Source organism: Equus przewalskii, chromosome 5 (genome assembly GCF_037783145.1).
Source record: "Equus przewalskii isolate Varuska chromosome 5, EquPr2, whole genome shotgun sequence".
In the NCBI taxonomy this organism is placed as follows: Eukaryota; Metazoa; Chordata; class Mammalia; order Perissodactyla; family Equidae; genus Equus; species Equus przewalskii.
Window position 1 is genome coordinate 81,665,347 of NC_091835.1, and position 25,459 is coordinate 81,690,805.

A 25,459-nucleotide genomic window follows, 5' to 3' on the forward strand; every position below is an offset into this window, starting at 1 on the left:
AAGCCTCATTTACCACCAGCTGAACATGCGATAGCAATTTTATGCTATATGGAAAAAGTCAACTTGATTATGAAACTTATTGTGAGTAAAATTCTTCTCTCATGTCCTGCATTAGATATAATACTTGTATCTATTTTAAATGATATGAATGTATCAGAAGGATTCAGAAAAGCATATCGAAAAGTTCATTGAAACCATTTAAAAGTCTTACAAAGGAGTGTTTTTGAAAATTAAGTATTCAGATTGGTTACTTTTCCCAGTTCATTGTTGTCTAAAGTTCTCGACGGGTTCCTTTTTTTACATTATCGTTCTGGAAAACCAGTCTTACTTTGATGTAAACGAATTTTTGCCACGTGGCTGTTGTTTGCAAATCCCCAAAGTTACGACAAAAAGAAATGAGATTTCACTGTAGCAAGGAAGATTCTGGATGGATATAAAGTGTGGGCCACTAAAATGACGAAACTCCAAATTTCAAAATGACGGCTGAGTTCTCACGGAAGGTAAAGATCTGCCCTGCATGCTCCTGTCAGAGCTGAGCTCCCTTCCGGTTCTGCCAATCCATGGTTGACCTTAAGTCTTCTGCATTCATGACAGCCTCCCTGTCAAGATATCCCCCCTACTCCTCCTGCTCTGGACCCATGCACTGTCTACTTCTTAAATCTACTTCTTCCACTCCCAAACTTTATCATGTGTTCATGCAACTCTGTATCACGCTTCCTGATCCTTCCAAAGTCACTTTGTTCTAAAAAAATCAAATCCTTCCATAACCTTTATTTCTAAATTATCTCCCTCCTAGAGAATAAATATTTCCACAGAACTCTTTCCATCAGCCTTTTTAGAATCACTGTGGCATGATCTCACGTATTTCTGTCTTTAGTGTTTTTCCTCCGTTTTCTTTGATTGTGCCATATCACTTTGGGTGATATTATTGGAGGAAATTAAAGTAATAGGAGTTCTAGTGCCATGGGGAAAAAATCATGTTTATTAAATAGAAGAAGAAGGAACGGGAGAGGGGTCGTAACTCCAGGACTGGTGGATTCTGGAGGAAAGAACTCATCTCCCAGAAAGAGCCAATGTTCTAAAATGAGTTAAGAGAAGGACAACAGAATGTAACGGTCACTACACGCCGTGCTAACGTAATGTCTTTCTTCTTCCACAGAGAGTGGATAAAAGATAAGGCCCATCTGTGTACACAGGCTTTTAGAAACAGATTAACACAGGGTCAGGCCAACTTTTCAAAGCCATGTAAAAATGGTGCTATTTTTAAAGATATATGCTATCTGACTATTAAACACTTTTCAACTCTCATTGAAAACTCCACGTCTGTAGTTCCTTCTCATGTTGTTGGAATTTCCACAATATGGGATCTCAGAGAGCTTTGTAAACAGGTCAGTCTTCACAAGGCCCCTCTTAGATAAAAAGATGGAACGTGACACTTTAGAGCTGGAAAAGTTCTAGGAGCTCATGTGGGGAAGCTCAGGGCCGGAGAGGTTAAGTTACATTTCGAAGATCCATTCATCAGGACAGGCCCAGCATGCTTTCCGTGATACCGCATTGCCTCCCTCCCAACCACATCCATTATGCTGACGTCGAAATCAAAGGGAAAAGCCCAACACTGATATTAGCCTGAGATTTGGGGGACTGTCATTGTCAAAGACCCACCGCGGCCTGGGCACTGTGCTGGGTGAAACGTATCACAGTCGGAACCGAGATACTGCCTCACAACTGAACATTGAAGAGTGTGTGTGTGTGTGTGTGTGTGTGTGTGGACTGGACTGGACTGGGTAACACAAAGACAGATCAACATACTTCCTCACACTCCATTCTGGGAGAAAACTTGTAGGCGATTCTTTCTTTCCACATTTTATGGGACCATTGAAGTGTGACGTGGTGACGTTGCACTTTCTCACAGCCTGAAGTTTCAGACTGAAACAAAGTGGAAGGCTCTGCTCTGGCTGTCAGACAATATGTGCTCTTTTGCCAGCTCTGTTGCTAACTCCCTCTGTGATCCTCCGAAAGTTGGTCATCGTCTCTGGTCCTCAGCTTTCTCATCTGAAAACTCTACTAAGATTCCTTCCCTTCTAAGAGTTTATGAACCTAAGTGGAGGCAGCCCTTGACAAATTCTTCCAAGGTTTAACAGAGTCCCAAGCATTTGGGAAGAATGTGGTTCATTCTGCGTAGATAACTAGGTAGAGAATTGGGCTCAGTAGAGTTAGCTCTTCACGTTAACGTCTCAGCATATTAGTTCCGTGCACTTAGTGATCTCAGACCTACTGAATAACCTTCTCACAGACACATGCAAACCTGGAAATTCGGTGCACAGAGATCCCTGAATGCACACTTTTGCCTTTGTTAATTTCTGATGTTTTCAAAATGCATGAATACATTTTGATAACCAATTGACAAGATTACTTAGTACGATCAATGCAATGGTTGAGAACGATTTCCCTCCGTCAGCCCTGCCCGCTTCCCTTCTGCTTGCTGCGTGTTCACCACGGGAGATTTTGCTCAAATGAAGCACGTGAGGGCTCCTTTCTTTGAAGTGGCTGCAGAAGATGCTCTGCAGCAGAGAAGCCAGCAGTTTACAAACAATAATTTGTGTCTACCTACCAGGCTTTTTTTCCCCCCGAACCATTTTATTCCACAGAGAGCAAATTCAGCAGGAGTTAACGGACACTTCAAAGGCCGAAATACAGAGTATTTACTCAGATATCAAGACTGCTGGTTCAAGCGAAACCAGCTCTTTGGCTGCCTGAGTACTTTTTCTTAGACTCGCCTCTATTAACCCTTTCCCCCTCCAGTTGCAAGTGCAGCTCTGGGAGCTCTGATCAGCAGGTTAATTTGTCTTCCCCTCTAGTGGAACACCCAAAAAAGCATATTTATTTCCTCAGAGTTCCCTTATTTTCATAAATGTAGCAAATACACCATTCTTCTTAGAAAGTGCTACATCCTAGCCACTGATGACAGTAACTCTCTCAGCTTTCAAGTTGATCGACTTGCTAATCCCACTCTGCCTTGCCCCTATGGACGTTGAGGAAACGACACCACTGAGTGTTGGGAGAATAAATTACTTAATATATTTAAAAAATTTTAAAGAGCGTATATGAAAAAAAGTTCCAATCACTGCTATTTCAAAATATTTCTGGATAAATATATCTATATATGTACATGAAACATTCAGAGAAACTCATATAAATGTTTATTCGTTCATTTAAAATTAGTAGAAAATTGTTTCCTTGCTCTGTTAAAAAGGAACTACCTATTTTATTCTTGAGAAATCACCCAACAGTTTTGTACTCGTAGACTAGAAGTATAATTTATCATTGCCACCTAGCTGAAGAGTCCTGCATTCCCCATTAATAAGCATCCTCTTGCAGAGCCTTTTCCCTTGATGAACCTTAGCCTCCTTGTGTGGAAAGGCAGGAAAGCCACTTCCTGATTCCCCACTGCCCCCTACAGTATGAAACTCCCACTGAGATAGACTTGCCAGAACTTTAACAAAAACGCAGGCACAAATCCACAGCCACCAGCATCATTTGGAAAGCTTCATCTGGAGGTTTAAAAAAAAACGCCACAAAAGAATACTGAAAAGGGCATCCTTGCATAATCCCATTGGAAGTATGGAGCAGCCATAACAAGCCATTCAGCAATACAAGAGCCTGTGCAAGGATCGCACACTTTGACTCAGAAATTCTCCTGTTGGAACTCAGTCCTAAGGAAGTAATCTTAATCTGGAAAAAGTTTTACGCATCAAGTTGCTCTTCCTGGTGTTACTTATAATAGTGAAAAATAATCAAAAGACATAATCAATATAGGATAATGTTTAAATAAACCACAGAATATTGTGCAGCTGTTAAAAAAATCACACTTCTAGAATACATAATAACATGAGAAACTGCCCTATTGTCCTTAAGCAAACAAAAAACAACAAAGGACACAAATTGTTACTTCAGTGGAAAACACTGGATGGAAAAACACCAAAATAAGAACATTTTCTTAAGTGAGTTAACTCTGTATGACTTCCCCTCTCCCATTCTTCTTTCTTCTTTTCTGTATTTTCCAAAAATTTTTAGAGGCTGTACTAGTTTATGATGGAAAAAAGTAATGAACTTAAAATAAAACTCTGTAAGGATTCATAAAAAGAAATAGTTATACTCAGGAAATTAAGTACTGCAAACTCTAATCAAGTCCAGCATATGTTTGTAAGCGAGCAATGGGTTTCGGAAGTTATAATTACTACAAAGGCAATTCGCAATGTAAAAACCTCGATTTGTAACAGAGAGACAAAATCTCAGAGTTTATTTCTCAGTTCTTTGTAAAGAGTCGAGCCAGGAATAAACGTTATGATTATTTAAAAAGAAGCTACCCGTGGGGGAAGGTCTTAAAGAGTAAATATTAGTAATATGGCTGTCCTGCCTGCTTGCTTCAGAGTTTAACACCTAAAGTTAATTTATTAGTCAAATTGAGTGGACTGAAACCAAGCTAACAGGAAACCCGGAGAAAAATTGACTAAAATAGATTTTAGTAGATTTTATTAGCATTATTCAGGCAAACAGTATTTTGAAAAGTTAATTCTGCTCAAAGTTTGTTTTATTTTTTGTCACAATTAACCTATTATCTAAGCTGTTTTTCTTTCTGTGATGTGAATTCAATCACAAAACCAACAACAATGCAGAAATGATAATGACTAACAATAAATCACAGACATTTGAGAAGTGAAAGGAAGTCCCTTATTTTACAGATGAGAAAGAAAATGAAATACTTGTCTCAGGTCCCAGATAGATGGTGTGGGAGCTAGGCTGGAAGCCAGGTCTCTGGAGGCCATCTCAGTGTGACACTCTTAGTTCAGAGGGCGGGATGCCATCCCTTACAGTGGAACCTGGGCATCCTGCCAGCATACTCCCCAGCCTGGGATCCCGCGACCACCTTTCTTTGGCCTCATGGCTCCCACTTAGCTCTAAAAGCTCATTTACACAAAGGGAAGAAAAGACTCTACTTTTTCAGTGTCTTCTATGTGTCAGGTACTTTGTACACTTTATGCAGCTCCCTTATGCTGCCACTGTAAACAGTAAATTAATTATTTCCTTTCAGTACTTGAAGAAACCGAGGCCCCAGGAATTGAAGTTGATCAAGATTTGGCCCATGCTGCCGTTTGCCTGCCTGTAATAGAAATTTCTCCCACTGTTAGGCAGCTAAGACAGAAAACATGAAACATATTCATGTTTCATGAATGTATTCATCAGAGCTCTCCAGAGAAAAGGAACCAATAGGATGGATGGATGGATGGATGGATGGATGGATGGATAGACAGAGAGATGGACAGATTTATTATAAAGAATTGGTTCATGTGACTACGGAGGCTGATACGTTCCAAGATCTGCAGTCAGCAAGCCGGGGGCCCAGGAGAGCTAGTGGGGCAGCTCCAATCAGAGCCCAACAGCCTAGGAATGAGCAAGCCGATGGCATACGTTCCAGTCTGAAAGCACGCAGGCTCAAGACCCAAGAAGAGCCAGTGTTTCAGTTTGAAGGCAGATACGGGGAGTTTCCTCTTACTCCTGGGAGGGCCAGGCTTTTTGTTCTGTTCAGCCCTTCAACTGATTGGATGAGGCCCACTCACATTGGAGAGGGCCATATCGGTCCACCGATTCAAATGCTAATGTCCTCCAAAACACCCTCACAGATACAGTTAGAATAATGTTTGACCAAACGCCTGAGCACCCTGTGGCCCAGTCAAGTTGACACATAAAATTAACCATCACAGGGGCTGGCCCCGTGGCCGAGTGGTTAAGTCTGTGCGCTCCGCTGCAGGCGGCCCAGTGTTTCGTTGGTTCGAATCCTGGGCACGGACATGGCACTGCTCGTCAAGCCACGCTGAGGCGGTGTCCCACATGCTACAACTAGAAGGACCCACAACAAAGAATATACAACTATGTACTGGGGGGCTTTGGGGAGAAAAAGGAAAAAATAAAATCTTTAAAAAAAAAAAAATTAACCATCACACATTGTGTTCTCCAGTATGTTCAGGGCCTCGAGCAGCAGGAGGCAAGCAAGGCGCCCAGAGCCCCAGTTTAGGGAGGAGCTCACTCCTGGTTCACACGAGCACGCTGAGCACCACACCTGTCTCGCCCTGCTCCTGGCCCCTCACCCCACTCAAAAGGGCAGACTCAATCACCTCTCTTCACTTGAAGTGTTTTATACTGGGGGATAACTTTCCACAATCATGTAAATACCACTCTAGAAAAGTCTAGAGTATGCAGAGTCTCTCAAGGAATTGATGGTGAAAAATATCTGAAATACCAAGGATGAAAACAGATGAAGGGTAATCATACCTATGCTTACTGCGGAACGGAATGGTAATCCACTTATATTTTCCACTGAAAATGCTTCCTTGTAGTTTAAATAGGATTTATTAAATGGGCCCTTATTTACTTTTATTGAAAGGCAAATGTGTTTCTGTAAAGTCACAAACCCATAAATCTATTGTGCATTATGGAAAAATGCACAGCTATTAAAGATCAGGTTTGAACGATTTTACGTTTGGCTAAAGGCCACTGACTGCAAATTATCACAGGTGTTTGTCAAATTTAGTTATCTACAGTTTCATTAATGCTTTTCACTAATTAAAGCATTAATGGCTTTTCTCAGTTATTGGGTAGACTGAACGAACCTGATGAGATAACAAATGAAGGATGTTTTAAACCATAGTGCAATGTAGAAAAGTGTCATCACTGTTAGCAGGACGAAACAGCAACCTCTTACCACAATTCAAGAGAGCTGTACCGATCTTACTTGCTCCCTCAGCTGATGAGCAAATGTTTCCTCAGACCTTGGACAACATAGGACACGCCACGACAACTCTCTCAACTCAAGCCTGCAGGCACCCAAGAAATCAGGTAAGTTTAATGATCAAACTTTGGGAACCAAAGACAGTCAGCCAGTCTGGAGTCAAGCAGACTTCGCGTTAGTTCTATTTGCTTTCTGAACTGCACCCTGACTTAGATGAGCTGACGTTTGCCTCAAAGGTAGGACTCTCTTAGTGAAACTGATTCTTTAGAAGTTGATTTGGATGGACAGACTGGCCTACTCTTGTATATCATGGAGGTGAAATAATACATACATATATATGCCTACTTTGGCATCCGACGGCCAGGGGTCAAACCCAGGCTCTGCAGGTGACTAAGGCAAGTTACTGAATTTCTCTCTTCCTCAGTTTTCTCATATGTTTAATGGAGATAAAAATAGTACCTTCAGCTCAGGAATTGGTCCAAGTATTAAATGGGATAACCTGCGTAAGCTACTTAAAAGAAAGAAAACTACTGCTGGCACACTGTAAATATCCAATAACATCAATTCTTATTATCAGGTTAAATCACATGAAATTCAAGCATTTTAACTTACTAAAAATGGCAATTTCAAGTGGGTCAATCTAATATTTACCAAAGCCACGCTATTTTAACTTCCTGTAACAGTGTAAACTCTTACTGTCAGGGTTCTTGTCCAACTCATGCTCCACAGCACACAGTATGCATGCAATAAAACATGTAAGTCACAAAGCTGTAGATTCAGGAAATTCTTGATTTCAGAGTTTAAGTTGCAATTTCAGCGTGGATTCTAAGTCAGACTACCTGAGTTTAAATCCTGACCCCACTACTCACTAGTTGTGTGACCTTAGGCAAGGTGTTCAGCCTTTCGTGACCCAGGTCCCATTTTTGTAAAATGGGAATATTAGCGGTGCTTATTCCATAGGGTTGGTGAGAGAATTAAAAAGATCCCAAATAGCCAAAGCAATCCTGAGAAACAAGAACAAAGCTGGTGACATCACAATCCTGAACTTCAAAATATATCACAAAGCTATAGTAATCAAAACAGCATGGTACTGGTATAAAAACAGGCACACACATCAATGGAACAGAATTGAAAGCCCAGAAATAAACCCACACATCTATGGACAGCTAATCTTCGACAAAGGAGCCAAGAACATACAATGGAGAGAGGAAAGCCTCTTCAGTAAACGGTGTTGGGAAAACTGGACAGCCACATGCAAAAGAATGAAAGTAGACCACTATCTTTTTCCATACACAAAAATAGACTCAAAATGGACCAAAGACTTGAAGGTAAGACCTGAAACCATGAAACTTCTGGAAGAAAATATAGGCGGTACATTCTTTGACATCAAGTTAGACTGGGAAGGCAGGTTTGGGTCCATTACGAAGAACAACTTCCTATGATTAACACCACCAAAGTTATTAAATAAAACACTGATGTAAGTTCCTTGTCACTGAGCATGTTCAACTAGAGGTTGAGGGACCACAATTCATGGCTGCATCAGAGGAAGCTTGGGCTTGACGGGGTGGAGGAGCTCTGCGATTTCTTCCAACTCTGCTGTTTATATATATAGCCAGAGAGAGACACAGCCAGAGAAGGCAAAGAAAAAACCGGATGAACATAGAGAGATAACTCAAAGCTTGACTCCTGCCTGAAATCGAGCAATTGTTTAAAAGGAAGAAACAGGTAATTGGTGTATGATGAAAACATACACATTTTTAGTTATTTAGGATGAGTTCTCACATATGACGAGTTTTAACACTTTCAGTGGCATTGAATTTGAGAAAGCTTATTTTCTAACTTACTGAATATATTAAAAGTCTATTGAAATGAGTTACATAAAGATCACAGTACCCCACAGATGGGTCTCTGTTAGACAGAAAGCACCCTCACAGCCTTAAAAAATGCTGAGGTGGAAAATTCCACAGAGAAGTAACTTTTACATTGCCATCTGCTGGCTACTGCTATAAGTGACAGCAACATAAATACAATCTCAAATCCTAAACAAGTTCCAACTGGAAATAGGAATATTGATTGAATTTACAAATGATAGGAATCAAATGGCTTCACCAAGTACTCAAACGCTGAATATCAGAGTAATTTCACAAGCTTATTGGGGAGCCATCTGGTTATTGCCTTAAGTAGAAGGCATCCTACTTGGATCCGACTTCAGGTATGAATCTTCCCAGTGGTGCATCCATGACTACTACTGGAACAGCCCTTGGAAATGAGGAATCCTAACAAGACCGACAGTGTATCTTCAGCTCCTACAGACTGTTCCCTCAAGAGTAGCTCTAGGGCCGGCTCAGTGGCCGAGTGGTTAAGTTTGTGCGCTCCACTGCGGCGGCCCAGGGTTCGGATCCTGGGCGCGGACAGGGCACCGCTCGTCAGGCCACGCTGAGACGGCGTCCCACATCCCACAACTAGAAGGACATGCAACTAAGATATACAACTGTGTACAGGGGGGGTTTGGGAGATAAAGCAGAAAAAAAAAAAAAAGATTGGCAACAGTTGTTAGCCTAGGTGCCAATCTTTAATAAAAAAGAAGAAGAAGAAGAAAAAAAAAGAGTAGCTCTAGATGTTTAATTTGGGAGAGCTGACTTGCTCTGTCACCTAGTGGTACAGAGACATTTCTCATGTTCATTTCCAAAAAAAATAACGGCAAATGGAAGGCAGAATTCTTAGGCCAAATTACCTCAAGTCTCAAAAGCCATGAAGTGAGGCAGAGAAATTGTCGAAATGTGCACATCTTAGTTTTACAGGTCCCAGGCTATGCCCTAAAGAATACCAAGAACCCTATGCAGATAATTCACTTCTCCCATTAGAGTTAGTGCTCCCTCCTCAGTCCTCTCATAGCCCCTTGTTCATATTGCAATGATAACACATTGTTATTGTTATTGTTATTATTAGTGTTATTGTTATTTTGGTTGCGATCTGTTTCCACACTGGACTGTAATCTCCTTGAGGGCAAGGTTCATATAGACTTCACATTTGTTTTTTCAGCATTCAGCACAAGCTTTGGCATTAGGTAGGACCTCAATATTTATTGACTTGAGGTCAAAAGAAGGAGGAAGAGAAGGAGAAAAAGAAGAAAGATCCGAAGTCTCCAAAATCAGTCTTTCTATTCTACACTTTCATGTCTTAGCTCTAGACTTACGTTTTTAAATCCAGACTTTGCCATGTGAATATTCAGCAGAAAATTTGTGTTCAGCAATTTCCAAATGGACTCCACTGTCTTTGCACCTCAGACTGTTCTGCTCTTGCTCCTCTAACTATTTCTCAGTCAGGACGTAATTATCTGCCCAATGATCTCAGAGCCATCCTCTGGTCTCTCATTTCCATAACCCCACATTCAATGTGTCCTGTCAGTCACACTGCGAGATACCTCTGGAGTCTGCTCCTTCCTCTCTCCCTCCCGCCTGCCTCAGTTCACACCCTTGGCACCTCTTGTGGCTCCTAGTCCTCAGACAGGCATCCTATCATCTCCCCTCCATCTGCCACCAAAGTTACCCTTCATACAGATACCATGTTATCATCTACTTTTAAACTTTCAATCGTTCCCCATTGTCTATAAGACAAGTCAACCATGGCATACAGAAGTCATCATGATCTTCCCAAACTTTTTTTAGATCTATGTTCTTCAGATCTCTTCCAGAAACCCTAGCCATTCTGAACTAATTGTCACTCTCCAACTACACCAATGATTCTCCATGTTGTGTACCATCCTAGGGTCATTCAGCATACCTAGAACACCCATCTCTGCCTACTGAACATCTATCGTGACCCCGTTTAGATGTTAGCTCCTCTGTGATGTCTGCTCCAGAATATAAGCAATTGTAAATTTACCTGATCAAGGTAAAACCCTCTGGCTTAATGCTCCCACAGCGCTTTTCTTAGAGCATCTACTGGGGGCTACAGCTAGCCCAGAAGAGGCTCTGTGCACATTAGGTAGAAGTGTTCCCCCCAGGCAGAGGCAGCTCTGTGTCAGACGATCAGACCTGCCGAGTGAAGTGTGGGCTGGTTTCATCTTGGTCAGGTTCTCCAATGAAATGAAAAGCCTTGTCCAGACGCACATGTTAGCCCTGAGAACATATCACCGTTACCATGTTTGCCTTCTTGATGCCACAGTCTTCACCACCAGCTGGTGAGTTCCTGGAAGGCAGGTAGATTAATTAAACTTTGTACTCTCAGAATCTATGGCATAATGAGCTTGACAGATGTTGTCTGAATTGTCATTTTTTGGAATGAGAAGATATTCCAGAAGTTATCAAAGGGAGAACTCAAGTATATAAACGAGTACATAAGTCTTCTTTGCTGTGTAGTTTGGGGCAAGTACTTTGACTTCCTCATGCCCTCGTTTCCTCATCCACAATCTGGGGATGACAACAGCACCTCCCTCAGGGGTGTTGGCAGGCTCTCAAGAGATAGTGTTGTAAAGTGCTTAGAGGAGCCCCAGCCCAGAGTATGCACTATGTAAGACCTGACTGTCATTATCGACACAGGGTCAATAAAGGAGCAGTCTGAGACGAATCTTGTAAAATTCGACAAGTAAGACAACTTTAGAGGAAGAATCTTTCTGTCTTGATTTTAAAAGACAGACAGACAGTGCAGTTTGTATAAAGATGTTACCATTCATGTTAAAAGACTGAAGATGTTTTACTTAAGAGAGAATCATATTTTGGAATTTGGAAGGAGTTTAGAGGTAACCCAAACTGCTTTCCCACAGATAAAAGAACTGGGGGACGTGAACTTTCCATGGGTTCTTGTGTTCCTCCAACTGGCCCGTACCAAATGTCCAACCTCATCCCCTCATGTCCCCGCTCCCTGGCCCCCAATATTCTCCCTTCCACACGTGAAGCCCCCTCGTGGGCATCATGAGCTTTTCCCAGAATGCACTTTGCCTCTGCCTGGGATGGCTCTTCTTTGTGTCTCACTCACTTCTTCCTGTCAGCTGAGTAAACAGCTTCGTGCACATCCTGCAAGTCCCAGTTCGGTCGTTGTGTCTTCTCTGGGGCAGCCTTCCCTACTTCCTCCCAGAGCTCACTCGGTTCACACCTCTATGAACAGAGCACGCACCAGAGCAAAGGGCTCTGGATCCTCGCTGCCCAGGATTGAATCCCAGCTCTGCCACTTACGACCTGTGTTTCCTTCGCTCCTCTGTGTCTCAGTTGCTTTACCTATCAAATGTGAATAATAATGGGACCCACCTCATGTATTCACTCATTGAACAAATAGTCATTGGCTGCTTATTGTGTGTCAGGAGCTGTTCCAGGACCAGGAGTTATGTGGTGAACGGACAAAGTCCTTGCTGTCATGAGTTTACATTGAACGGAAGAGTCAAACCATTAAAATCAAATATCATCAAATATTATCATCATTCTAAGTGCCATGAAAAAACAGACAGCAGAGAAAGAGATGCAGAATGATCTGGGGGTGGTTGTTGCTTTCGAGAGGGGAGTCAGGGAAAGCCTCTTAGAGGAGGTGACATTTGATCAGACATGGGGGAAACAAGAGAGCGAGCCACACAGAAATCTGGCAGGAATACAGAGGAAACTTCATGTGCAAAGGCCCTGAGGCAGGAAGGGTGAGTTGAGGGTGGGGGATGAAAAGGCTAACAGGGCTACTACCAAGTCAGTGAAGCAGCGAGTGGGGGAAATGAGGCACTCCTTATTCTTAGCACCAAGACTTTCAGGTTTTTATCTCCTAAATGTTTCCCCAACCCATTTTTCCCTTCTCTTTATCCCTGATCTTGTATCTCATTATCCTTAATTTCTCTCCTTGCAGTGGACTCCCTTCAAAGCTGCCTCCATCCTGCTGAAGGAGGATCTAAATATGTAACTCTGACCCTATTATCCTCAGCTTTATACTTTTCCATGGACTGACTCAGCACTGCCTATAGAGTAAGTTCAAGGTACCTTAACATGTTGGACAAAGCCCTCTAAACCGAGCCCCTGCCTGGGTCTCCACTTCCCACCTTGTGCATGCGCTCCAGCCACACTGAAGTCCTTGCTCCCCAGGCAACGTATTTCTGGTCTCTATGCCTCGCCTTAAGATATGTCCTTTCCCTAAAAACCATCCCCTCTTCCACGATTGTGCTTGGCTAACTCCACAGACAGCCTGGGCTCTGGAGTTCCTTTTCTCCTCTCATTATAACCTGGGGCAGCCGCAGTGCGACCACAGCACCACTTCCCAGGAATTGTTAAGATGATCTATGAGTCTGCCTCTCCTGTTAGCTTCTCTTTCTCTCAAGGGCAGGGAACTGGTTCTTAATCATGTTTCATCCCCAGGGCATGATCTGAGTTCTGGCCAAAAGCAGCTAAGCAAGGGCTGCCTTCGTCTCCTTTCTCCTGTTGCCAGCAAAGAACTCACTCCCTACTCTGGCCCTATGTCCCGGGCCCACACCCCATAGCAGCCCTGTAAGGTTCTGTTCAGGTGAATGGGTTTCAAAAGATGCCTGACAATTTCCAAGATTCTTGCATCAGATGCATCCATAAAATCCAAAAAGACAAAATGTACAGCTCAGAAGGATAGATATCCGTATGTCTACCTGAGAAAAACAGGGAAGAATAGTTTAGAGTTTTAACTAATTTTAAAAGAAAATCAAATTCTTGAAGAAGCTGGCTTATTTTAAATGAATCCATTTCCATTGTTCAATCTCTAATTATTTAAACTGAAGGATCACCTGCCAAGTGTAATTTCCATACTTTTATTATACTTTTCTTGAGACTTAAAAATATAGTATAGGAGTTGTGAATAGATGCTAAGTCAATTCTTTTTCAAATTAACATATTATTTTCCTTATTTAAACATCCTTTTACATGAAGTTCAAAGTTCTAGGTTCTGTTTGAAAATTAAATTGATTTTTTTAAAAGTCCTATGCACTTACAAAAAGTGGTTTTATACAGTTCTGTGCCCTAATCACCTAAAAAACATTTAACCTGGAGCTGAGACTAATCACCACAAACTCCCCCAAAAGCTTAGTAAGAACCAAGACCCAATGATGGTTGTGGAAAAGCCACTGTCCACCCAACACATAAACCAAAGATTGACTTAATACAACCCTGGGACAAACCTGCAAAATACTGAGTCCTTCCTATTCACAGCAGACGAGAGAGAAGCCTCCCTGAATTGTTTCTACCTTCTCTTCCTCCCCCAGAACCCTTCTCCATTATTTGACCTTGCCATCCCCTTCAGTGGATTCCATTACCTCTCAGATGCGATACGGGCCTCTTATGATCACCTAGACATGCCTTCCTCCTCAGACCCCCATACACAGGAGCATCCTGAGCTCTCCACTTGGAAGGCATTTTCCTCCCTTGCTGGTCTGATGAATGCTTACGCACCCTTGCGAAATTAATTCAGATAGCACCTGCTCAGTGAGCTCGGAGAAGAGCTCCCGGCTCCCTCCTCCTCCAGGCAGGGACAAGAGTGGCCTTCTTTGTGCTCTCAGCCAACCCTGCACTTTCTAACCTCACTTGGATGAGTGTGATGAACATCGGTTTCCTAGACTACGAGCTCCCTGAGGGCAGGGACTGTGTTTATTCCTCTTTGTCTGCTCTGTGACTAACTCAGTGACTGTGTCTGTTGACTCACTGACAGCTTGAGGCAGAGAGAAATGCTGCATGGGAGAGCAACTTCTCATCCCTTAAGGGTTCAGGGAATGGAAACAAATTACTCCCAGGTTGGCAAATGGGGCAAGTTGGCTGAATTGCTGCAGCCAAAGCAGCCCTGATCTGACAATGCCTCCTCCAGAGGTCCGGCCACGGGGCGAGGACAGTGTCACTAAACTCTCAATCCCCAAAGTTGTGCCCTCACAACACCCATCCTATTCGTCAGGGACATTTAAGTTAAATGAGCTTAATCCAAAACAAAATGCTTTATTGAAAATCATTCCTTTCCGCTTCACCACAACAATTTAAAAGATCTGTATTTGTGCAAGCACTTTAGCATTGGGAATAAACACGGAGGATAGCGGCGAAGGGCTTGTTTACGTGCCTTTACACCACCGTGGAAGGAAGACACAGTGCAGTTTACATTTATGCCATGTAAACCGCTATAGAACCAGATGTGGCTTACAAGGTACCTTGTAACTCATCTCCTCTAAGCAATAAAGCCTCTTTTTTCCTGGCAAAGGTTTGAAACACTTACTGCTGTTTTCTATCAGCAGATACAACAGATGGCTGGCACATGCCTGCTTTGCTAAATGAAATGGGCTCTCTGCAGAATCACTCTTTGATCCCTCGTGGCATGTCCACAACACCACGATGCAAATACCACAGCAGAGCAGACTCTCAAAATGAAAGGTTTAAAGCTGTGCTTTTGATAGGAGCACCTTCTTTAAAAAATGCCCATGATAGGTAAACATATTCGCATTCCCCTTTGAAAGCATGGGACAGGGGTCAAAAAATGAGGCATTTCCGCCATTTGGTGACAAAACCACTGCAAAGGTATGGAGGCAAACCCCGGGGGTGCGAAGGCATGCAAGCACTTGGGCTGTGATCACCAAAACAATCATAACTCCATTAGGAAAAAATGGGGACAGTACACAATAGGGGATTGAAATAATAACAGTCATAAGTGTTACCATAACTTCAGAGTTGGAAGGAGGTGTTTAAGGGTTGTGGCAGTTCCTTTGAAGAGGGAGAGGAGGCACTTGAATGAAAATTCACCCTCTATTGTTTTTCTTTGATTTTCGTCAAGGAGAGAAAGGAAGGAAACAATATTTTAATACAGGTCTCCTTCACTCAACCAGTCCAATGGGAAACCTGAGGCTGCCAACTGCAGCCTACTTGATGGATCTGGGGTTACGTAAGATTAAACACTACATTGCAAAAACAAGCTGTCTAGAGCTTAGGGGCATTTTAATGACAGAACTGGATTATCTAGTTGATATTACAGAAACACGTAAGTAGAGTGATTCTATTTTTTTTAAAAAATGCTCAAAAATGGGAGCCAGTTGGCAGGAAAATGGCCTGTTTCTGACTTCTCTTCTTTCCTTGATTTAAAGCTGAATTTGGATGCTTCTGACTGGAACCATTCACAAAGATACCACTATCCAGGCAGAGTTCTTGAGCTTTCCTTATACTTGATTTTGTATTATCATTGTTATTATTTCTGGCAGTTTTCAATAATTCAAGAATTTTTTTAATTGATAAGGAGCTGGTAAGGATTATGAATACATTTATAATTAACCCTACATGTTGTAAAACATTTCACTTGATATATTGTATCTTCAGCATATCTAAAATTTTCTCTTTTCAGTGGTCATATGTAAAACAAAGGAGCCTGTTTCTGCAGTTTAACCCAATAAAGTCAGTTTTTCCATGATATAGACATGACCACCCACTTCCCCAGGGCAGCAGACAAAATTCTCTCTTCCTTTCCTGTATCCACAGCAACATTTTTAAGTTTTGTTTTAAAATATCTTGAAATTGAGAAAAATGAAGCTACACCACTGACTTCTAGTGGTTATAAGAATTCTGACCACTGAACATGATAAAAAGCTTATTGTAAGTCTGGACCTATTGGTATAGATGGTTAGGGCTTGCTTAGTTATCCAGGAGGTGGGTTTGAAATTAATATTGGCCGGTTATCTCCACCCAGAGAATTTCTATTCCGTAGACACCATTTTCCCCCCGATCCCTGCCAACCATCTCAGAAATCCAGGCATTTGGTCACAAGAAGGTTGGAAAACCAGTATAGATGGCTCAGCATAAATCCATCACCACTGCTAAAAAAAGCCAACATCAAAAGAGATACCCTGCGAACTGGGTCCATAGTAACTCAGCATCTCTATGCAGGGGCTAGAATAGATTATAAGCTATTAAGATCAAGTCTATATGACCTTTATAAATAAAGATTTATTTATGTGATCTAAAAAAATAAAAATTTTCAGCCTTATACCAAATTGGTTCATATTCAAATCAGCAGTAGTGTCCTAAGATTAGAATTCAGGTTTGTCTAACAAAGCTTCTCATTAAAGCTTATTTGAAAGCTATTACATTTAGAAAGGGTTATTTTCCAAGCAAGATGTTTAATTAGCATGTAGTTTAAAAACCAAAATGGTTGCTCACGCCCCCTACATCGTCTCAAATTTAGGGAAAAATTAGAATAAAGGAATATCAGCTATTAAAAATTATATATAGTAATAAAGAGTATTTTCCCTTAATTACTAAAAATCCTTTAAACATAAGCCTCTTTAGTGGGAATTCTTCTCTCATCTAAAAGCCTTGAGAAGGAGTATGTCAGAAAATGAGTATTTAAAATGGGAGATAAAATGGAGACAGGATTTTCCATGGAAATTGAGGATTTCAGGGGGAAGAAGAGGGCAGGTAATCAGATTTCAGGCAGGAAAGCCTTCCAAAGCAGATTTTGGGGATTTCAAAAGAAACAGGCAAGCGAGAATCAGATAAGAATTAGTGAATTCTTTGGGCTTCATAGTTATGATCAGCCATGAAAACCATTTATTTGCCCACTTTGTTGAGTGATGTGTCGTGCAAAAATGACACTGGAGCACTATTTATAATACAGAACAGTATACAATTTTAAACTCTAAAGTACAACTTTTACACACATTTAATGTAAAATGATTTTTAAAATGACAAATCAGTACACCTTCACTGTGGAAAACCCAAAACATCATATATGCAGATGTAACTAATGTTAACACCTTAGAAGATCAGACCTTTGTTCCTATGTCTGCTTACATATTTCGCAAAGGAATAAACCAGGATACACTATTACAGACTATTGGCTTAATTTGTTATGAACATCTTTCCATGGCATCAAGTAGACGTCTAGAATATTCTATTAATGCTTCACTGCATTCTCCTACCACTATCGCTAGACCTGTAGGTCCTACCCATGTTTTTTTTTTCTTTTATAAATAGCCTGCTGAGGAACAATCTTGCACCTACATTTGCATTCATATCCATGATTATTTCATTAGGATGAGTCTCTGGAAATAAAATTTCCCAGTCAAAGGATCTACATCAAGCCTTTTGCCCTCAAGAGTCAAATTTTCCTGCAAAAGGCTAAGATAGACGTTGGCCACATATGAGTGTACATAATTCTCCACATACTAAAAACGCTTTTAAAAAACTTGACCAACTTGCTGTGGGGAAATGGATTTCACTGTAATTTCTATTTGCATTTGTTTGAAGTAGAACATGAAAGTTCTTTTAAATGGCCCCAAGAACACCTTCGGCTACTGGACTAACAATCTACTGGAAGGAGATGACACCGACTGCCTCTACTTGGTCTTCAACTCCAAAGTTATTCTAACTTTCTCCACGTCTTGCCAAAACTCTTGAATATTAAGTTTAAAATTTCACGAATCAGCTATGTGTTTTGCTTGTGCTGAAATGCCTAAATGTTTGATATTATTTGGATGAACTAACTAGATAATGGAACGAACTTTTCATCTTCCATGTAGATGTTCTGATGTGGTTTGGCTTTAGCCAGAGACGCCTTTCAAAAGAATTAGTTGGTATTGAAGTCATTATTTTTCCCAACTTCAAAATTTCCATGCATTTCAAAAATTATGGTGCTGGAATCACGTAACTTTATTGAGTAAAATCAGTCAAATTTAAGTTTTTTAAAAGATTGGCACCTGAGCTAACATCTGTTGCCAATCTTCTTCTTTTTATTTCTTCTTCTTCTCCCCAAAGACCCCCAGTAAGTAGTTGTATATTCTAGTTGTAGGTCCCTCTGGCTCTGCTATGTGGGACACTGCCTCGGCATGGCTTGATGAGTGGTGCTAGATCCGTGCCCAGGATCCGAACCCGGGAAACCCCGGACCACCTGAGCAGAGCAAGCAAACTTAAGCACTTGGCCATGGGGCTGGCCCCTAAACAATATTTTAAAACATCTTGCTGTTTGGTATTCTGTAGCTCCTACCCCATCCCTCCTCGCCCCCACTAAGAAAAACAGACCCAGATTTCATGCAGTTTCCTGTGGGAACCTCCCCAGAGCAACCTGAGCACAGAGAGCAAGATAACTGAGGTGCTAACATTGTCTTGTATGATGAGACAATCCACATGGATAATCAACAACACTGAAACAGGAGAGAAAAAGACGCTAGAAGCTTCATCTCCATGCCAATTCCACCATCTTCTCTAATTTCTTACAAGAAATATTCCTGAGATTGTGTGATACGGATCCATTCTGCACTCAACAATATGCCAATGTTTGCAAACACGTGCTGTGCTATAAAGCATATGGGGAGATAACATGGAATTTAAGCCTTTGCCTCAAATTCCAATCTTCAGAAGACAAACTCATATATAAATAAATACATAAATAAATAAACAAGAGCTATTGACCTTTTCTGCTTCTCCTACAGTTACCAAACCCTTTCTGCCGGGAGGTGGGGTTGCAAGTCAAGCTACCTCCTAATGGTTCTTATGAATCCATGGAAGTAGAGGTAAAGCAAATGCTCTTTTTAAAAACACAGAATTAATATTGACCCCGTCTGACAAGTGGTCACACACAAATCAATAGATTCAGGTGAAAAGAAAAGGAAATTAAAAAAAGACTATTCATTGACTTATTACTGATTTCACAATATTCCAAAATTAATTGTCCACAAAGTATCTATGAAGAGGGAATTGTAGGAAGAAAAGAAATAATCTCCTGATACAGCAATAGGAGCCTCAGCAAACTTATCTGCAAAATGGGGGTATTAGAATAGATGACCTTCCTGTTAGGAACTTTGGTAAATGCAAAACATTTATTTTTTTTATGACAATGGAAGTGTTGAAGGGTCTAGATTTGATCAACTTTAGAAAAGAAAAATGAGACAACAGACCTAAGGGAAAAAAGGCAGCTAAATGGTCATGCCTACACTATGATAGGTAACTAGAGGGAACCAAAGTGGTTTCTCAATTCAAAATAGTGACTTTTTTTTTTGTTTTGGTGAGGAAGATTGCCACTGAGCTAACATCTGTGCCAATCTTCCTCTATTTTGTATGTGGGATGCTGCCACAGCATGGCTTGACGAGGAGCATGTAGGTCCGTGCCCCGGAGCCAAACCCACAAGGTGGGCCACCAAAGCAGAAGATGCAAACTTAAGCAGTGTGCCACCAGGTGGCCCCTCAGTTGAAAACAGTTACTTCTTAAAGTATTTTCTGGATCACATTCTTCATGAAAATAGCCATTTAAGGAATTTTAGAATAAAAAAGACCCAAAAATGTGATTTTAATTATAATTACAATGATTTTCATAGTAGGCACATTTTACCAACTAATGAGCAAAAGAATTTATTACTTACCCTTTGTCCTCTCGAGTAAATTCTCCAGTTGCACAACAGAAATTAAACTCACTAAACATTTCTTCTCCCTTTTTCCCCAAAGATAGAGGTCATTTACGTAATACTGGAATTGTATGAAAGGTAACATACAAAAGATGCTAATGTGTTAAGAAATCAAAGGAATGCTTCTTCATAAAAATATATTGGAGTTTTCTTTTTCCATATGAAAGTAAAATAGTAACTTAAAAAAAGATCAATAGCCTGGAATGTTTTACAAACGTTCTTATATGACACTTTTTGATTCTGTGAATTTCTACCAGAAATATATAGCGCTCACACTGTTCCAGTGAATAACATTCAACATACCAATATTTTCAAATGCACAATGTGAAAAACACTTACAGACTTTAAAATTTGTTGTAAAGTATAACGTCATAAGTGATTAGTATATACTATGGAAAAAAGAGTCTTTTAAACATTACGTTAAATTTTAATGTAAATGATCACAGAAAGAAGTGATGTTGGTATTTCAGGTCTTTCTATTTCCAGCAACCTGATGACACTGAGTCTTATCAAGACGGTGAGCTTAGGCACACTGCCCACCTTTTTCTTTTGGGAATCCTTAATTTACGTGACACGTTTAAATAAATGGGAGCTAATTCTTTATTTGCTTTGGAGATCAGATGAGAAATCACTATTTAAAACTGTAAAAATGTACCAGACTACACAATATACGGTGCTACTTCCACCCGCCATCAGACAGCGGAAATATTAAAAGGTAATTTTCTCCGCCCTTTCTGGTTATCAGAACTTACCTGCCCTGCGGCTTGCCAGGTAAAATTCATGGAATGGATATTGACAGGAATAGCTGGCATTCTCTGTTGTGCTTTTCTGAAATCATGTGTAAAAGGGGCCATTTTCCCCTCTGAAACAATCAAGATATCTTCTTCAAATCCTGGTTTAAAAAAAATAAGCAAAACTCTCAAACTAGGTGGACTTAAAAGAATCCAAATGAGAAACTGCATGCAAAATGAACACCAAAGAATTAGTATGGCTCATTTCTTTTCACAAAGCACCTGCCTTGGTACCAACTAATGTTCCTCTGTATGTGATAAGAATGATGCCAACAGGCACACGCTTTCAGGGAAAAGGAGTGGACACGGAGTGGACTGGTCTTAAATGTTGGGTCCCCCTAAAAACGTAGGGTTGTAGAAACTAGCAACAGCGTAATCAGAACACTGGCGCAGCTTTGGTTTCCTAGGAGAGAAGTTTATACGCTTTCAGATGGAAAATAGCTAATTAAAACGGGGGTTGTAATCTTGGAAATTAAGTTTTAAAACATACTAAATGCATTCGTCTCTCTCTCTTCAGCGGAAGCTGGAGACAGAGGGAAGACACGGGCAGGGCAAGGCGCCGCGCGCGGACCTTACCTATGAGCACTCTCGCCTGGTGAGCGTCGATCCACAGGTACAGGCTCTCCTCTCGCGGCGGCTCCACCTCCGCCCGCAGCACCAGCAGGCACCGGAGGATGCTCCAGAGCCGGAGCGCGGCGGCGGGGAAGGCGCTTCTCCGGGCCATGCTGCTCCGCACCCCTGTGCTGGTGGCTGTCACCGCTGAAACCCCCTCCGCCGCACCTCCCCAAACTGCAGCCCTGAAGTTCTCCCTCAGCCCGAGCTGTTCCCGCTTCGACGGCTGAGCGTGTAGCCGTCGGGCTCGGAGGCGAGAGCGCCCGGGAGCGCGGGAGGAGGAGGGCGGGGACGAGCGCGCGAGCGGGGCGCGGGGCGAGCGGGGCCGGCGGAGGCGCTGGAATGGCAAGGCGGGAGATGCCAGCACACACGGCGAGGCCAACAGCCGGAGGGTTAAATACGGCGGGAGGGGGAGAGCGGGAAGGGCGGGCGCCAGCGAGGGCCGAGCCCAGCGGCCGCCGCTGAGGGGTGCCGGGGGCGCGGGGCGGGGCGGCGCGGGGCGCGGGGCGAGCGCGCGGAGGGGGCGTGCTGGGGGCGCTCAGCGGGTCCCCGGGGACGCCGCTCGCCTCTGCCTCCTGCCGGGAGAGGCCGGGGTGGGGGGGCACGGTTAACGGTGAACTGACGTCGCGGGGCTTGACTGAGCGCAGATGATGACGATGACGATGCTGATGGCCGTGTCTACCCCGGCGCTAACTGAAGACGCGTGTGCCTTTGCTTCTCCCTTCCCGCCGCTGTCATTGCGCTCTCTGCAAGCCTGTGCTCTCGCACCCGCGCTACGCCGGCACTTGGCGCGTCCCCAGGCGTTTAAAACCCGAGACTCCCCGGTCCAGTGGGGCCTGCGGGCAGGCACGCGGCGTGACTCGGCGCAGGGCTCTCCTTGCGCACTTGTCAGACCCCAGGGAGCTGCTCCGACCCCTGGGGAGGCTCGTCTCCCTGCTCACGCAGCAGCGCCACCAAGAGCTCCCTAAGCTCTGGATGACAGGCGGACCCGACCTCGTGGGGTTAGGGCTGACAAAGTCGTGAATATCTTCATATTTGCTGGTGTTTCAAGAAATTTGGAGGCCCGCAGCGCTGACCCTGAAATCGCAGACGCTTTAGGGCAAGACCACGGCTCCGGCCTTGCCTGTGGGAAGCGTAGTTGGCTGGCAGTGGGCTGCAGTCGAACACACCCACCCGACCCTTGCAGAAAGGACTTTACGTGCCCCCTGCCTAATCCCTTGGACGAGCAAAGAAAACAGAAGCAAAATGTTTCTTAAAAACTTAGGAAGATGTCAGACTCAGAAAAGTGTCGTTTACCGCTCTTTGTTCTTTAGCACCCAGATGCTGCGACAGATGCCCCAAGGGATCAAGGTTCTGGGGCTAGGCATGGTGCTTCACTCAGTCCTTTGTGGAGTAGCGGACCCCTCGAGGGAAAAACAGACAGGAACAGCAGAAGAGAAGCTGAACATGTGCGTGCCTTCGGTTAAATAAACGTCAGGTCATGAAAAGTTAGGAAAGAGAACATAATATGCATTTGCAGTTACGAAATATTTTCAGCTGAACAACTGTTGATCTTTAAAAAGATAAGAAATCTAACTACGACTGATTTGAACTTGCAGTGTCTTCATTTGAACAGGACTTTTAAGTGCTTACTTAATATTCACAAGTGTTTCAAGTAGGCACCATGGTTATTCCCATTTTACTGATGGGAAATGTCCAGGGAGTTGGCTGGTTACCCGGCTGTAAGGGGCAGAGTCAGGTTCCAGTCCCAGCCACTCTGATTTCAAAGCCTATCCTCTTACCCACTAGACCGCATACTGAGAAGTACGTCGTGATTAAGTCTGTTTGCATCCAAAGCTTCATAGCCATTCTTCCTTTAAAATAATCATATTAACCTTTTTTCAAAGATTTCACTAGTTTTTATTTCAGTGAATATTCATTTATATAATGTATTCGTATACAGTGGGCAACCTTTAAAGCACTTTAGCCTTGTCATGCCAATCGTCTCCCAGCTAAAGACAGTAATTTCACAACACCAGAGACAGTTTCTTTTACTCCAGAAAGTGTGGTTTTAATTGAAGATTTTTTTCCCCTTCAAGATCGCTCAAATCCCTATGGCTCTTGGTGCAAGGACGCCCTCTACAGGTTGTTCTAATCAAATGCTAATTGAGTAGTATCTTTCATGAAATTTACTATTTCGTAGAGAAAAAGAGGGACGAAATTTTCTCCTAATTCAACTTCCTCTGAATGAGGTTCTTCCGCAGTAATTGAATTTGGTGTTGATAATAATGGTAATACATCTTGCTGTAAGGATTTTTCCTTTCCAGAATGGTTGGTCTCTGTTCACTTTTCCCCAGCAGTGGACACTCAGAAAAATTATATTTTATGATCTAGAAAAATGTTACTTAAAAAATGTTGGATTTGAGCTCTTCTGTTTTTTAAAGGGAAAGAAGGAATATATGTTATGTTGTACACCAGTCAGCGACTTTCAAGAATAACTGTGTATTTTTGGAGGTGGGAAGGTCCATGTAGGAGTTGAATCAGGCTTGACTCTCCCTTCTGTTGTTAAGGAGAAAAGCGGCTTTTTCATTTAGAATTGTCATGTTTTTAAACTCCTCTACTCAAATAAAAATGTAACAATATTTATTTGCACATGTTAAAAATTCGGAAATAATCTGCTAGGAGCTATTACACATCAACTTCCTTTAGTTTGAAAATTCTACCATTTATTTTCCAGTCCATTATCCTTCCTTTCCTTGTATAATTCATTCTCATCAATTACATTTGCAGGTAGCTTCATTTATTTGTTCATTAACTCATTCAGTCATTCAACAAAGATTTATTAAACACCTACTTTGTGCAAGACACTGTCCTAGAAACTACAGGAAAGACAGAGGCAGTGAAAAACATCACAAAATTCCATGTGAGACAAAACATGCTCGCAGCCCATGAAGACCATTGGAGCTATTACAATCAGTAAGACAAGTACCCAAGTAACCATAATACAAGGCAGAATATGGTGATGGTCGACAAGACAGAAGGACTGGAAATTCAAAGAAGAAATCTCATAGCTGGGGTTCTGAAAGTTTTTTAGTTATTCTTTCATTCAAAAAACATTGACTAAGTGTCTTATGTGTGCACTGTACAGGCACAGGGGATAGAACGGCAGGTGAAAAGACAGCCTCTGCTCTTGAACTCTCAGTCTAACAGGGCAGAGTGTTAAGAATGAACAATAGAGAGGGATGAATGCCATGATGGGGACATGCACAGAGTATTTTGGGACTTGGAGGAAAGTCCCCGAATGCAGACTGGGTTCTAGGAAGATTTCCTAGGGTCCAGGGCACTTGAGCAAGCAGTCTTGAAGGTTAAAGAGGAATTGAACATGCAAGGGAGGGAGACAAGGGACGTCCAGCACAGAGAGAAGCAATAGCCAAGAACAAAGAGATGAGAGAAAGAATGGTGCTAGCCAGGATCCACAGGTGCTGACCTGCAAGGTGATGAGCCTGGAGTCGGGAAGCTCGGGAGCAGCTGGACGAGGCCAAAAAGGTAGGTAGGAGTTGGTTATGGAAGATTGTGCTGAGAAGAATCCCAAATAATTTATGGAGAGACACTGTCCTCCAGGAGGTGGAGCATCACCCCCATTGCGTAAGTGTGGGCTGTGCACGACGACTTCCCGTCATAGCGTTCAGTATGGAAAGAGCGGGGAGAGAGTAACTTTACAGTGGAGAGACCCAACAAACATTACCTCGCTTCGGTGATCAAGGTCGACATCAACAGTGATAAGGCACGTTGACAGCATGTACCCTTGATATCACGTGATGAGGATGGCACCTTACTTCTGTGGATGTCTCCTGAAAACCCATAACCTGTGTCTAATCATGAGAAAAAGAGCAGGAAAAAAACAGTTGAGGGACCTTCTACCAAATACCTGACCAGTAA

At 42.4% G+C, this 25,459-nt stretch overlaps 1 protein-coding gene across 1 annotated transcript in view; it reads right to left on the reverse strand.

Annotated features, from left to right (window-relative positions):
* The window catches only part of WIF1 (WNT inhibitory factor 1), a 63,550-nt gene extending 41,533 nt beyond the window's left edge, over positions 1–22,017 (reverse strand). Inside the window, exons 1-2 of the mRNA XM_008537639.2 lie at positions 21,506–22,017; positions 20,891–21,030 (exon numbers count right to left, since the gene is read on the reverse strand). Coding sequence (XP_008535861.1) covers positions 20,891–21,030; positions 21,506–21,653 — 288 coding nt within the window. The 5' untranslated portion in view covers positions 21,654–22,017. The remainder of the gene's footprint in view (positions 1–20,890; positions 21,031–21,505) is intronic.
* Positions 22,018–25,459: the final 3,442 nt, after the last annotated feature.